Source organism: Centroberyx affinis, unplaced genomic scaffold (assembly GCF_046629955.1).
Source record: "Centroberyx affinis isolate AG114_WGS23_722 - 3 ecotype Tasmania unplaced genomic scaffold, CSIRO-AGI_Caff_v1 ptg004576l_1, whole genome shotgun sequence".
In the NCBI taxonomy this organism is placed as follows: Eukaryota; Metazoa; Chordata; class Actinopteri; order Beryciformes; family Berycidae; genus Centroberyx; species Centroberyx affinis.
In genome coordinates this window covers 380,419-396,294 of record NW_027282199.1, presented here as the reverse complement: position 1 = coordinate 396,294, position 15,876 = coordinate 380,419, and the positions used below count along the sequence as shown (strand labels likewise).

Genomic DNA, 15,876 nt, shown 5'->3' with positions numbered 1-15,876 from the left:
CTCCCTCTCCTTCTCCCAGCCTTTCCTGTCTATCTCCGCGGTCAAAATACCCCAAAAAATCGTCGTTGATAGAAATGATCTCTATGATCCAGCACATCCAACCTGACACAAACTCTGAGAATGTGCTGGTTTACAGGGTTTTGTCAGCACCCTTTTTCTGTGTTTACATCAACCTCTTCCCATCTTGTAATAAGCAATACACTCAATGTTCACTGACATGTTGAGTGGCATTTCTTTCACTATTCCATTTTTGAAGCACCACTGCACTTTGAGAAGTGTGATTAGGGGAGGTAGCTTTCAATAGCTTTTGTTTTTAGGGAAAAAACATTTTGACAACTACATAATATTAGAAAGAAAACATAACAGTTTGTAGTGGATAAATTCTCTTGTGCCCATCTTTTAAAACAAACATGGGTACTTTAATCTGAATTTACTTTCAGAGAAAAAGAAGGATATCTCCATTTCCCTCCCAGTGGACATTCCTGTAGTTCATGTTTACTTACAACAGTAGCCATTGTGGAGGTCTCTCCATCCTGTATTTGTACTGAAAGATTTGCCAAACAATTCTTTTCTGGGATGGAGAAACTATTTTTCATCAGAAGAATGGGTAGGTAAGAGTGGAATTTCTCTTTTAGATGGCTACTTTTTATGTTTACTTATGATTCTTCATAAAGTAAAAAGTAATAAGATAATATCTGCATAGCATCTTTTTGTGACTTTGTTAAGAAAAGTGCTTTACAAATTTAGCTAATATAATATGAAGCAATACTAGACTGGTAATTACAGTGAGAGACAGATTGGATAATAGAGGAGTGAGATTGTGAGAGAAACCAGTGTCCCAGCTTTCCTGAAAACTCCAGTAGTGTAATCTCCTCTTTTAGTCTCTGTATGAAGCAAAAAAGCAGCAATAGCGAAAGGAGAGAGGGTTAGTCAGCCATGTTTCCATGTATAGCGGCCTATCACACCCTAAGAGAAATTACAGCTGGTACGTTGTATTATTTCAGCGGGCATGCTGGTCATTTGACTGATCTCAGTGAGAGCTATTTTCACAAATTTATATTATGTATTCTGGTTTTACTCCATTTTCATATCAGTATTATAGTCAGCCCATCTATTGTAATGTGTACTCTGACATATTGAAAAAAAACAACACATAGTTTGAAAAATTTTACAAGCAAAAATCCTGGAAAGTGAGAACACAAGTCTGAACTGTTTGTTCTTTGGATGAGAGTTTCCATATATTTTGTATGAAAGACCATTTACACTGTAAACTATTTGTACCATATCCTCAGTTGCTCTTTAAGCTGTATACTATGTATATCTGGAGTCTGTATCATAGTTCAAATAATTATATAATTTTTGTAGTGGAGTGAAATAAATGGTTACATTACAATAAATATTTGTCTCCTCGTCTTTGTTTTTAGAACTCAAAAGGAGAGCAGGAGTGACAGAGTGCAGTCAGGAGAATACTATAAACTCAAAGCTAATGTGAAGTAAACCTTATAATGGCAACTTAATGAGCGGTCTGGATTGCTCGAGTTGCATTATGACCAAAATGATAAATGACTGTAGTTTGGGATTTTGGGAGTTCACGCAAAGTCCTTGTGGCGTCTGGCACGGACGAGTCACACTCTCAAGGAGACCCATTTCCTTTGAAGCCTCGCCTGACGTGACATAAGCAAAACATTTAACTTTTCTTTAAGACCCTTATATAACATCAGCACCAACTTTTCTCTGGCAAGCAATGAAACAGCTGCGACGCACACAAAACGTATTAGGAAGCCCTTAAACAGCTATTAAGCAAGACTTGGACAGAGCATTTGTGAGGTTTAGCTGAAGGCCCCTCGCAGAAGGCATGGACACCTGCCTTAAGCAAAGACGCTGGATCAGTCTCAACAGTTGGATTAAGAGAGACTACAGCGCAATCCAAGGACAGCTCCACTGTCCATCTGCGTTTACCTTTTCACTGTGGGGTTCCAGAAAGAAAACGCTAACGCCCCAACTTCTCAACGGTGTCCAGAACGAGCAAGAAGTGACTTATGGGTAAAGACATGGCTGCCTCTTCACTCTTAAAAAGAAAAGCCCCGGTTGATTTTGGTCTTTGAATTTCACAATGGTTTGTGCTGCTAATGAGCGACTACACCTCACCCTTTTCATGATTCTGGCCTGCAGTTGCCCACTAATCCTTCCAGTAGACCAAGTTGAAAGGCCCAATCCTTTATTTCAACAGAAACCCCACTACACTTTGTTAGGATAAAGCTCATGGCTAGGGTTTGGAGTGGTTGGGTGGTGAAGTAACCTCTCTCAGATTCGTACATGGAGCTCAGAGGTGCAGCATGCAGTGCTCATGATTTTGCATGATATGAAAAGCTGTTTTCAACTAAGAACTGAAATCAACTACTACATTTTAAGGAATTTTGTGATAAAGTTCACTTTGCACTTATAGCTTTAATATTATCTCAATTGTATTTTTGCATATGTACATTGTATGTTTGTCTACACTTCACTTCACTATCATGACATTGTTTTTCTTGACTCTTGATTTCTTTAAGAGATTTTTAATCTCTCATGGGACTAGTTAAATACATGTACATATAAGTAAGAGTTAAGAGACATGTTAAGAGTTTTTGCAAACAAGTTGCCAATGATGAAATGGTCACTATTGTATAGAGTGTGAATAACAGCAATAAAAGTCAGGCCAGAGTGTGTGCCACCTGTGACACTGACAACAATTACAATATTAAAAGTTCAGTTATTGGAGTGTTCACTGTTGTTGGGTACAAACCTTGCATCTCCAAAATGTCAACTTTTCAAGAACTAAGAAAAACAGTCTTCTATTTTATCTTGACATCCATGCATTTTTCAGCTTGTCTAATGGGGTTTGGAAAGGTTTTCATAACCCCAAGGGTCATAGAACTTTCTCAACCCGCAGATGACCTTGTAATAATTAAGTTAAAACATCAAAATCACAAAAATTGGAGTCAAGAGGATTTCATTCAACTGTGATATGTTCTTGTCATGCCATGGGTTTGAATCTGGCCCATGAACTTTACTGTATGGCATGTCCTATGTACTTTCTAATGAGTCGTATGTGTCAAAAATAAACACTTAAGTTCTTCATGCTGTGGTAAAGTGCAGATTAATTTTCATTATTAGCTGAATTCACATCCACTGTATCAAACATAGCCTTATACAAGGGAGCACTGCCTTTGAGTGATATATTTTTATTATACTTTTTCCAGCATGGAGAAGCCCTGTGTTTACAGAGCTGGAGGTCTCTGCGGTCCTGTCCCGTTAGAGCGACACATGGCGCTGCTGACCTGTCTGTTTATTTTTAGAGCACCACCAGAGCCTCAGTGTCCATGGTTCAACTGTCGTCAGGCAGCAAGAAGCCAGCCAGGCCTGCATGACTCCTGCCTGCCGTACGGTACCCCACCAAACATGACAGTTAGCCACCACAGATAAACAGTAAAAAGACTGTGAATTTACACTACATTTAACGTATTCAACCGACACACTTATCCAGAGTGTCTACACTGCCACCAGCTATACAGACTGCCTTGTGTCTGAATACAGGCAGGTTCCTCAGTACACACACACATATTTCAAATGGATTTGTAGGAGCTGAGAAGCCAAAAATAGCCTCCTTTCATGTGTTTCCATGTATCATGATCCCCTTTGAAACTGTTCACATAATTATTTGGTCTATGAACTGGTCTTGGCTGCAGGAGTTAGGTCTAACCTGAGTCACACAGATGCTACAGGTGTCATTTTTGCCATTCACATACAGAAGCTCTCTACAGTCTCAACTCCCTTGAATCCTTTTACTGTGAAATTTGCATGTTGTCCCTGTAAAATTTATCATAGGATCACTAGTTCATAAATTGATGAGAGGAAATAAAAAAAAAACAAAACGGTTTTCATCTCCTTATCTCATAACTTTATGGTTATGGTCATCACTTAACGACTCAAAAATCATTTACATTTAATGAGGTGTAGATTTTTTTTTTCACTTCACGGTTATCAGAGTCCAAACGCACCAAAATAATACGCTGTAATTCAGTAGTCGGTCCTAGTATTTTATAGCGGCGTTTCCCCTTTAAATCCGTCCAGATGAGCGCAGCCAGGAAGCAGCGCACTGTGCTGAACCGACACCGTCACCAGACAGTCACGTTTGTTTATTTTGATGTGTCTCTCGTCTAATTTATACACATCCAGATCATTCGGCTTCGCAGATTTCGGGAACCAACTGTCGACACACTGCCTGAAGCACTAATTTAAGGTTGCAGGTTTTTATATCAGAGGAGACTTCATGGCCGACGGTCCAGACGCTGATGTTGACGACCCACCCAGTATCAGTTTCCCTCCGCTCATCACTGTTTCTGATCTGCCCGGTGCCACTGCTGCAGGTAACAATGACGCAATTAAGCGAATGAATGGATATGTATCGGTTCTTACAGGGAAATATGCATTGTCCAAGTGGAAACAGTGTATAATAAGACAATAGACGCAAATTCATGCAGACCTAAACTATATAACAACAAGAAGATCACAGCCATGCTGGTAAGGGTGGATCCTTTATGAGGCGTGGCCCATGGATTCAGTCAATATCTGAAGTTAAAGCTGTTCAAAATAGCCACAAGACTTGTAAACATTGCATCTGCGTATCATTACTCGTGTCATGCAGACAGCTAGAGCTGTGATGGATAGATTTTGTATGCAAGAGCCGCCTGTCTGTTACTAGGTCAGTGGCTCCCAGAGTGGGGTCCAGACTCCAGGGACCAGCAGGGGTTCCCCAGCAAAATGAGGAATCATATAATTCCCCCTTCATTTAATCATTTCACTCCCTAGAAGCTAACACAAGAGAGAATGTATAAGGAGGAGGACTGTTGTTATTGTACGTCTCTTTGCTGGTTTCTCCCCACCTACAGTAGAAGCAATTCAGTTCTGCACCAAATCACATGCAACAACAAAAATCCTCTCAGACTGTGAATTCTCAGATTAAATCTTACCAAATACAGCTCCATGGCCTCATGTGTATCTAGTCTTAACATGAAAACATTTGGGAGCCTCTGGGCTGTCTGTTATCCAGGCAGTAGACCACAAACTGGTGTATGACACATCAGCTTTTTAGGAATGGGATATTTCTTTCTAGACTGTTTCATTATGCTGACAACTTCAGTATCTTGTGTAGGCTGCAAGCAATGATTTAATGAATGCACAATCCAAACGGACAGGCTGTAATGTGTGACTGGATGTAGCAGTTTAGCTCTTCTAACTCCTGGTTGTCTGCACCAGGCCGTAACCTTAAGGAATGGCTGCAGGAGCAGTTCTGCGACAAGCCGCTGGAGCAGGACGACATGCGACTCCACAACGCCGCCTACGTAGGAGATCTGGACACCCTGAGGAACCTGCTGCAGGAAGACGGCTTCAGACGGTGAGGGAGACTACAACTGCATGGTCATATTTCAACCAAATAAGTAGTCCTTTCTTTTTCTCTACCATCACATTTGTTTTCGTCTGAAAGAAGAGATTAGGCGTGAAACTCTTCGTCATCCTACATTAGTGGATAGGCCTAGATGTCTCAAAACAGTGGTTTCATAAGCATAACTGTTTTCATACTTGGTTTCATCAGACCTGTTATTCTGTACACAAAGATTGACAGCCCCCGTCCAATTTTTCCTTTTCGTTTTTAAAAAATGTAGAACAGTCTGTGTCCCTCAGCAGGTCGGTGTAGCCGCCCTCATACCGCCGAACTGGCAGCTTTTGTCTAACTGGCTTTGGATATTCAGAGGGTGTTCATGTGCGGCACTAAGCGGTTTGTGGTTTCTGTGCTCTGTGGCTTCGGTTAGCAATTTTGCTGAGTGACAGCTTGAAACACACACACTCACACATACACACTCACACACACAGTACAGTCCTTACACATCCCTACCACAAACCACTTCTATCCTACATAACACATAACGTATGCCATATGCTGGATGCTTTTATCCAAATCGCCTTACAGAACCATGAGTGAGTACATCCTTTTTTTTTTTAATGGGTGGTCCATTGTTTTTAATTGGTGGCCCCAGTGGGAATCACACACTTCACCCAGGCAGGGTTAGTGGCATGTTGTCCACATTTAACTGCACAGGGACTGGAACCTCCAACGCTGGCAGTGTCAGTGCCAGGCTCGACCCACTGAGATACACAGGGCCATCTTCCAGTGGTCAGCGCCCATTCAACGCCAATCCCACACTGGTTACATGCAGCACTCATACTTGCCCCAATATCCACACCCAGCCAACCCTTTACTGCTGGCTTAAGCCAGTTCATCTCCATTCCACATGGTTTACAACTTTCTGTTCTTTCAGTATAAAATTTCAACCTCATTTGAGTTGACCCGTGGCCTGCTGATGTATTGAGGCAGTAGTCTTAAAGGCAGTATATTTTACCACTTAGTAGTGTTAACAAGCATTTAACTGGTGTTGAACAGAGTGTATAATTCCACACAGCAATGAGATCTTTTTAAAAGGCTTTGGTAGCTTAATTTGTTTGTGTATTTGGGTGGCAGTGGGGCCTGCTTTTATTTGCATTAAATTGGACCTTATGGTTCATAACTCTGACAAATCCCAAATGTTGGATTTGTATCAACCAATGACTTACTATACCTTAATTCTGAGTAGATAACTTATTTCTCCACTATTGTACTTTTAAATATCATAACCATTCCCCTGTCTCACTTGGACACCAGGCGTATCAATGAGAAGTCGGTGTGGTGCTGCGGCTGTCTGCCCTGCACCCCTCTGCGGATCGCAGCCACGGCAGGCCACGCTGCCTGTGTGGCCTATCTGATCGCCCAGGGAGCCCAGGTAGACCTAGTTGATGTCAAAGGCCAGACAGCTCTCTACGTGGCCGTGGTCAACGGTCACCTGGACTGCGTCCGGATCCTCCTGGAAGCCGGGGCCGACCCCAACGGAAGCCGACACCACCGCAGCACCCCGCTGTACCACGCTGCCCGGGTGGGAAGGCTGGACATACTGCAGGAACTCATCAGGTGAGGTCAGGAGAGGATCTTAGACTAGAACTGGGGCGTTCTAGTGGATTAGTGGTCTGAAAAGCTATGTGGTTGTTTGATTTTTTTGTTGACGCAGTGGTTTGTGTGGGCTTGGAATTTTCTTCTGCTTCAGGCTGCAGTTCGGTTGTTTTCAGATTAAATAATGCTCCATTCTTCTTGCCCAGAATGCACTGGAGCGAATCCCCTGGTCATAGGCTCCCACCATTCAGCAACAGTGGCCCACGGAGGACAGCAGTCACACTCACATTAATATTTGACAACAAAACACAAAAAGGCTACTCCTAACTATCATTTGTAATTTCATGGCCATTTTATGAACTTTTAAAGGGCCATTTTGCCCCAAGCACCCATTCATTTCTGACCCTGACACATACCACACATGCCATGTTTGCACAACATCATGGGTTTAAATCTGGCCGATAACGTTTGTTGCATTATCATGGTAAAGAATGCCCTCTCGAGTATTATTGTTCTAACATGAGATCCTATACAGTCAAGCAATACATTTTCCTCAGAAGGCCTCAAAATAAAAAAAACTGTGTTCGTGGTTCTCCAGGTTCCACGCCGATGTTGACATGGACCACCAGCTGGGTCCTCGGCTCCTCCTAAGCGCCCGCACCCTCAACACCCTGGTGGTGTGCCCTCTCTACATCAGCGCCGCCTACCACCACCTGCACTGCTTCCGCCTGCTGCTCCAGGCCGGCGCTCAGCCCGACTTCAACTACACTGGCCCCGTTTGCCACGAGGTTCTGACCCGCGGCCTGGCTTCCTGCCTGCTGGATGCGGTGCTGCGGCACGGGTGCGAGGCGGCCTTCGTCCACCTGCTGCTGGACCACGGCGCTGACCCGGCCCTGGTGCCCTGGGAGCAGGCGGAGCTGGAGGCGGCTAACCGGAGGAAGGTGGATCCCGAGGCGCTCATGGTCTTTCTGGAGGCCAGGAGTGAGTTGTTCTCCTAAACACGAAGCACTGTGAGAGCTGAGGCATTGGTGCATTTATGCAGGAGTTATGCTAGTGAGGACAGATATTTTTTTGAGCAATGCCTTGCTTAAAACTCACACAGAAACACACATTCACACCTGGAAACTGCCCAGTACACCCACAGCTTTCTACTGCTGGTGACTGGGATTTCAACTGTTGGATCTCTCAACTGCTAAAACAAATTGCCTATAGATTCATGCAGCAACCATTGCTATCAGTTTCTCTCCATGGCCGTTCAAATTACACAGTTATTATTTCTCACCAGTTTATTGACAGCTGAGACTGCCAAATGTTCTGGAGTTGACATAGCTAACAGCATGACTGACAAACAAAAATGAAAAAATAGAGGTTTAGATTTGGTTCAGTGATGATCTAAAGAAAAAATCTACAAGCAGAAGATGAGTGTGTACCCTGCTGGTTAAACTGGTTTTCCCACTTAACACATCATTTTAGTCACAATCCTGCATCCCTCTATTTAGTGTTGTTCTGTTGCTGCTGTTAATGGGGTCTGCCTTTGCTTTTTCTTAGGATGTCCTCGCAGACTGACCCACGTGTGTCGGATCAGGATCCGCAAAGCACTGGGCAAACATCGTCTGACCCACATCTCCTCACTACCACTACCACAACCCATCAAGAACTTCCTGCTCCACCAAAACTGACAAACTCCCCTCATCTCTCTCTCCTCAGAGCTCAACTTGGGCCTAAAAATTTGAGCCCCTGAATCTGAAGAATTTCTGTCAATCTCCAAACCAAGCCCCAGGATAGAGCCCAAGTTGCTAATTGCTAATCATTTTCTAAAGATAAATAATTAATGATGGTACTTTTCAAACATTTTTGAATCCAACCCAAACTGAAACAATTCAGTAAAAAATGAAACAGAATCCCATCAGGTCCAGTTGGATTCAGGCATAAATATCAATCTCTTCCTATAATTGGTTAATTGAAGTGCTTCTCATCTTATGAGAGAAGCGTTAGCATGACCTATCCTGTGCTGTAACCTGGGCTATGGTAACTATCTGTGTATCCCACTTAGCATAATTGATTGCACTCTGATCTTCACTCCGCAAATCACTGGGAGTGTTTTTCTCTTACTTTATGTAGCACTTTTCAGCTGGATAAGCACAGTGAGAATGTCATTTGTTTCAAAGCAATGAATTAAACATAACCAGTATATTAAACACCATAATCAGAGGCAGAGAAAGTGCCTGGATCCAGCCCCTTGAATTTATATATTTTTTTTTGTTTTATTAAAAGTTGCACACAGGCATTTAGCGCTCTCATTGAATTGCAGAAAGTGCAGCAGTAACATAATTAAACTCCTAGATCACCTACATTACAAGTGACCACTGACAAGCAGAACAACCGTCAAAAACAGTTTTCATTTGTATTATCTCATTAATCATGCTCACTGTCTTGATGGTTTTCACATGAGGGTGTTTTCCAAGCAGGCAGTTTGATAGTGCAGGCACTGAGCACTCACTCACAGTTTGAGGGCCGGAGTATGGGCTAGCAGGCAGGTAATGTTGTTGGCTTATGTTTACATGTGGTACAGGGGGTGATGAAGTCCTTCTGCCTGAAAAGCCTTAACTTTGACTTCAGGAAAATGGCCACAAAGATTGTCAAACCAGACTACTGAAGTGTGAAATTCAAGGCGTGGTTAAGCAGGGAAAACGCACAAAAACTTAAATGAGCTATTCAAGGTCCTCGATCCTGACAAAAAAGACCAAGTATAGTTTACATTTTGTCTCTAATAATGAAGAATGCAGGTGTTAAGATTGGTGGGGAAACTTTGTAGAAAGCCTTTAAGGGAAATTCAAGAAACACTTGCTATTTAACGCTGACAATCTGTTAAGAAAAGTGACTGAAATCCGTTTATAATGAATGGAATTACTTTGTATTTATGACCCAGACTGCTGCTTCTCTGTGAGCCCATTACTACCAACACCATTTTGCTTTTGTTTTAGTATGTTAGTGTCTTTGCTCATATCTTTTTACATGTTGTTGTGTTGATGTGCTTTGTATATCTCATCCTTATTTGCATAAATGTGCATTAGCTCTATATTCACCACCATTCTGTTTGGTATTTATTATCTAAAACTAGATGGGAGGGCTCCCACACCACCACCAGAAAGCACTGGGATGAAAAGTGAGATTCTTCAAATGTAAGATCACTTTCCATGCTTCCTGTGTCTGTTAGCCATCTTGTTAAGTGAACATGAGAGAATTATTCATTCTCTTTTTTCTCACAACCCCTTCCAAGATCTGCTTTAGTCCAAACTATCCCAGCCGATGTCATGGACAAAATCTCTGGAGTTTAGCTTTGGTTAAATCCAGCGAAAGAAAATCACCTCTCTGTCAATATCAGGGCAACACAACCCACAGATGGCGCAGGCCTTTTATCCAGCGAAGCTTCAGCACACTCTATGTAGCTAATCAGTTGTAGACGGAAATTCCCCTCACATATATGTTTTGGATCCCCTTCATAGTTTCACTGCGGACACAGAGATACCCAGAGATAGTCAACTGATTAAGGACCCTCGCCACTGGAACCACATGTGAGCCGCCACTGGCCTGCGACTGAATCCCACCACAGCTTTCTCTCCTGTCTCTCCCCTAAACTGCCTCCCTCTTGACTTTCCCACCGTCTAAACAAACAGTACAAAGACTAAAGGTGAGCGGACTGCCCACTCTCCTTTGAAAATAAAAGAAGAGCTGCTAATTATTTAAGTCAGGGATCTTTGGATCAAGAAGCTGTCATTCTTTCTGTGCCTCTTTCTGCCCTTGACCTTGCTCCAAGATCACAATATCACTGTGGTCAGATGAAAACTACGTATCTCCTCAAAGTTTATCTTGAAGGAATTAAGAAAAAGCTGCTTTTTGCTCAATAACAGTGATCTTTTTTTAATTATGCAATGGGTTTTCAACAAGTATGAGTTTGTGGGTTTTTAGAATTACGTTTTAAAACCTGACAGATATGGAAGCTAGTTGACAAGTCATAATGTCTTCCACAATCTCTTATAAATTTGATTGAAAGCACAAAGTTAAAAGCAATTATAGTATTTATTTTTTAAAGAATACTTAGTAACTTAAATCCATGATTGACAAAATGCTAACCCCTTTACAGACTGGATGCTCTATATCTGAGGTGTTGAATGCTGAAATGAAGATGATGATTTATTCCCCCCTAAAATAGATATATTGTATTTTGGAAATTAATTATTCATGTGTTGTGCACAGTTACGGTTAATACTGACCAGAGGATAAACAGAGACTCAACACTGGCCTCCAGGCACAGAACAGGGCGATGTGGCCAGATGGCTCCTAAAAATAGGCAACTGATAGAGTACACAGCTCCTTTGAGTTTTGGAGAAGATGTGGAAAGGTTCTCATGATGCTAGCTGTAATACATTAGGCTACTCTAGTCTTTCCCTCTGTCTCACTCTCTCTCTCTACTCTTATGCCTGCTGTCTCGTTGTTGTCTGATGCTCTCTGTCGTCCTGTAAACTGTGATTGCCTCCATGAGAACTAATAAAGTTGAACACACTGGGTGATAGAGCTGAGTTTTGGATGGTGGGGGGGGGGGGAATTGTTATCGTTGTAGAACTGATGAATGGGCCAGGATGTTGTGATGGTTGAGAAAACCGCATCTTGGTGAAAACCCAACCACCCCATGGAAAATGCAGGGCCTGGGAACCACTGGACTTTGCGTGTGGAACCAGCAGGGATCAGAACAGCAGAGAGAGAGAGAGGCGGTGGGTTCTGGGTCCAAAACATCCTGGCAGAGACAGGAGAAGACGGACTAGGGTGCTTTCTGATTCTCTGCAAACATGTTGCATACTGGGCCCAATATTCAATATAATCAAATTTGTTCAGTGTTTCCCTTGGAATTTGATTCTTGGCAGAGTGGAAAACCCTCTGAAACAGCATTTAGAGCATCATGGGACATTTAAACTGTACTGAAACTAATGAAAACTCTAATGAAATTATTTTAGAGTTAGCAGCTCTTTATGGGTCAACCAAAGCACCCATTCAATATAGTAGGGAAATCCCTGGTATATTACTAACTTCAAATGAAAAAATAATTTATAAAAAGCATTATTCAACAGTTAAATAACCAAATGCAATGTGCAAAGTAAATAACATTTGATTGCAGGGTTTATAGACTGTTTTTGTGTAGCTGTGATTTAATGTGGGGTGGAACATCCATCATATCAGTGGTGTGTGACACTGACAATATGATGATAATAAACCTGTAGTGCATGTGGAAGGGACAAGCCTGTGTGCCTGGTTGTGCACAGATGCTGCTACCAGGAGGTCTCTAGATGGCACTGTCTTCCTTTCAAGCATGGCGGTCGTCTTATCTCTCTGTCTCTCACCATCTCTCTTGCTGTCTCTCTCTCTCTCTCTCTCTCTCCTCTCTCCTCTCTTTCTTGGTGTCTCTTTTCCTGTCTCTCGGACTTTCTTTCTGTCTTTCTTTCACCCCCCCTCCCCTCAGTCTGGTACAGAGAATTCAGCTGTAGACCTCAACATCTGTCCTCAAGAGCATCATCCCTTCATAACTCATTAAAGCGAGTCTTTCATTAACAGAACACACACACACACAGAATGAGCCCCTTTGCACCAGTGCAGAATGAAGCAGAGATTGGACAGTTGGTAAACCACTATCTTCCTGTGGGGAGTTTCCATTGCGAGGGGTTTCTCTTTCAAGTCGATCTTGAGCTACCCCCCCCATCACACACACACACACACACACACACACACACACACACACGATTTAGGATGGCACCATGCGTATAATTGTATGCACTGGAAGTAGCTTGTTTGCTCTAATATGATCAATATACAGGATCTTGAGTATTCACATGAATAGTTTTGATCCGACATGAAAAAGTAACATGTACTCTTGCAAAAGGATTGATAGCAAATCAACAAATTATATTTAAAGCACATAGCTTAGTTGACAAAATTATAACACTTTTTCAGACTGGATCCTCTTTAGAGCGCTGAATGCTAAACCTCAGGAAATTCTGTCTTCTCAAAATATATATAGACTGCTGGTTTGGAAATGAACACTGCAAATCACCATTAACATTAAATTTATTTAAATGCTAAAAACTGCTTGTCTTTGGTCTGTCTTTGGTCATGCCTCTGTGACACAAATGAAACGAAAATGGTTTACTTCCTCAGATAATTATTGTGAGTCTGGAAAAGCTGAATGGTGTATACTCTGTTGTTCATTCCTAAGTTTATTTGCACCACAAACTGCAATCAAAATCTCACCAGACTCTGCTAATATCACCGCAGTGTTCCGCTTGCATTTGGGACCAGCATGCAAAGGGATGTTAAATGTTGTGCAGCTCTCATTTTAGGAGGCCATTCTCTTCATGAGGTGACCACAGCATTTAGTTAAGTAGGAAACATGGATTAAAGGTTGTTTCCATGGATTTGATGTACTCATATAAAGAACTCGGGTTTGTGTGTGCGTGTGTGTGTGTGTGAGAGAGAGAGAGAAAGAGAGAGGGAGAGAGAAACAGAGTAAAAGTCAAGCTTGTTTAGAACGAAACTCACCTGTAAGTTGTTAAGCAGTTCCAGCACAATCACTTTGTGTCTGCCTCTTTATCAGGCTGCCTGTTCTCTTGCACTTGCACTGGCAAGTATTACCATTTGGTAATTGCCACGCGTTTTTATTTGAATGATCTCATTCCTCAGGCGTTCCGGAACTCTTAGTTTCCTCCAATGACCACATCACTGTGTGTTTACCACTGCCACACACACATGCACAGACACACACACACACACACACACACACACACACACACACACACACACACACACACACACACACATACACATACACATACACATACACATACACACACACAGGTATTCTGGCTCTGCCCCAGTGCAATTTGAGCTTTATCAAGTTCAAGCTCCTTTTGTTGCCACACAGCAAGACCAGTGGGATTCGTCATACATGAAATAGCTTAACGTGAGTCAGACTCAAAGAGGCAGATGACATGAAATTGAATAGAGCGTTTACCGGTCCAAGAAAAGCAGTCTTTTCCGTTTCTACTCATGTCAGATCAATTGGACAGGAAAGCCTGGGTGTGGAGGAGCGATTATGAAAATATTGATAATTTTTCATTTTTGTGTCATACTGTAAGCCGGCACATGTGAATTACAACTGCACGTCCGGAAGCATTTTTCCTCCATTAAGGCCGTCTTGCCTTATAAACCACTCAATCAGTGCTCTAGTGCAAAAACACAGGGACATCCTTAAGCTTTATTGACATAATTAAGATGTATATGGTCGGAAATATTGAAAGAATCTTATTTACTTATAAAACTGTCTGTATTAAAAACCCCAGAGGGGCTTAATGAGTCTTAATTTGACTGTTTTCCAAAGGAGCCGGTAGTCGTGAAATGTGGCAAAGGCAGGAAGGATGTGATGCGATTGCTTCTGTAATTATTGTCACAGTCTTTAACTTGGCTCTCATACCTAATTAGTTCCCTCTCATTTGTGTGATGTTTAGTTAATGCATGTACAGCTGCTCTTTCAAGAATGATGAAGTTGTTGAAGCTGAGAGGGCTTTATTTATTACATGGAAAAGTTTGAAACCAGCTGCAGTCAGCATTGTTAAAAGACAATGGGATGTCTTGGATAAAAAAAAAAAGTGCCATATTGAATTAAACCAGTATCTGACTGATTGATTGATTGATTTTATTTTATTAGTATCGTATCCAATATCTCAATCACAATTCATAATAAATCAAGATTCCTCCCTTTGCTCCCATGCCTTAGAGATATATTGGGCAGTGTCAGTGTTTTCTAAACAGATACTGAAGTCTTTGACCATCCTCCATCTATCCATCAGTATCATTATAACTGTATTATATCCACTGCATTAGAGGTGATGATCAGAAGTGATCAGTGGACTGGGGAACCAACCAAGTAAACCACTCAAGTAAACCACTATCAATTTCTTTATTCTACCATTCATATGTCTATCTTCACTCTATTGTCTGAAAAACCAATAAGATACTTAAGCAGGATGGACTGCCCATTCTATTGTAAAATATACTCTACAGTGGTAAACCTGCTGGCAAACTAAACATCTTCCCATTTTCCACTGACAGTAAAGTGAAATGTTGACTGGACATTTAATCTGCTGCTTTCGACTGCTATGTCAAAACAGAAAGTTCAGGAACAAACATTCTTATGAGTTTGTCAATACCACATAATGCCCTGTATCTGTGTTGGAGAGCCAGGGGATCAGTTAATGGCAGCATGACAATGTCCATTACACCAAACTACCCATGTTTAATTACTTCCGCGGAGCTGGAGCGCTCATGGGAAGGATTTTCCGCCACTGAGAAGATCCCGTGGTTCAGAGGAGGAGGAGGAGGGGGGGGGGGGGGAATCTTGGATGGAGAACAAAGCTGTGGAGCTGTCGTGGATGGCGGGGTTGGAGGGACTGTGGGCCCCTCCGCCTCTTCCTCCCTCTCCTCCTCCCCCTCCTTGTCCTCCTCACGAAAGCGAACCAGGAACCATCGGGCAGCTTCCCAAACCGCCGCCCGACAACAACATGGGCAGGCAGGGACCCCAAAAAACAGAAGAGGGGAGAAGAGGAAGAGAGTCATTCGGTGGCCACCACTGTGGGAATGTTGTAAACTGCGCTTTCCTGAGGCCTTGAGAATCCCACACCAGGGCTGGAACCTGCAGGCGTGGAAAAGGGGGCCTGCTTCCCCCGAGAGAAGGGATGTCAGTTGCAGAACAACATCACTTGATCACTTGGCGGGGGGGAGCGAGCAGTGACGCACTTTCTCTGCTGTGC

The 15,876-nt window shown here is 42.5% G+C and overlaps 1 protein-coding gene across 1 annotated transcript; it reads left to right on the top strand.

The window, feature by feature from the left end:
- The first annotated feature begins 4,276 nt into the window (after positions 1-4,276).
- Positions 4,277-9,982, top strand: asb1 (ankyrin repeat and SOCS box containing 1). The gene is made up of 5 exons (XM_071544442.1): positions 4,277-4,409; positions 5,299-5,437; positions 6,740-7,042; positions 7,620-8,002; positions 8,570-9,982. The coding sequence occupies exons 1-5, from the start codon at positions 4,313-4,315 to the stop codon at positions 8,698-8,700; spliced, it is 1,053 nt and encodes a 350-aa protein (XP_071400543.1). The 5' UTR covers positions 4,277-4,312; the 3' UTR covers positions 8,701-9,982.
- Positions 9,983-15,876: the final 5,894 nt, after the last annotated feature.

What these genes read in the sequence shown, in the direction of transcription:
- asb1 (XM_071544442.1), top strand. Translation starts at nt 4,313, where the DNA reads ATGGCCGACGGTCCAGACGCTGATGTTGACGACCCACCCAGTATCAGT. An exon ending in CAGGAAGACGGCTTCAGACG is followed by an intron (nt 5,438 to 6,739) that starts GTGAGGGAGACT and finishes CTTGGACACCAG; the next exon opens with GCGTATCAATGAGAAGTCGG. An exon ending in ATACTGCAGGAACTCATCAG is followed by an intron (nt 7,043 to 7,619) that starts GTGAGGTCAGGA and finishes GTGGTTCTCCAG; the next exon opens with GTTCCACGCCGATGTTGACA.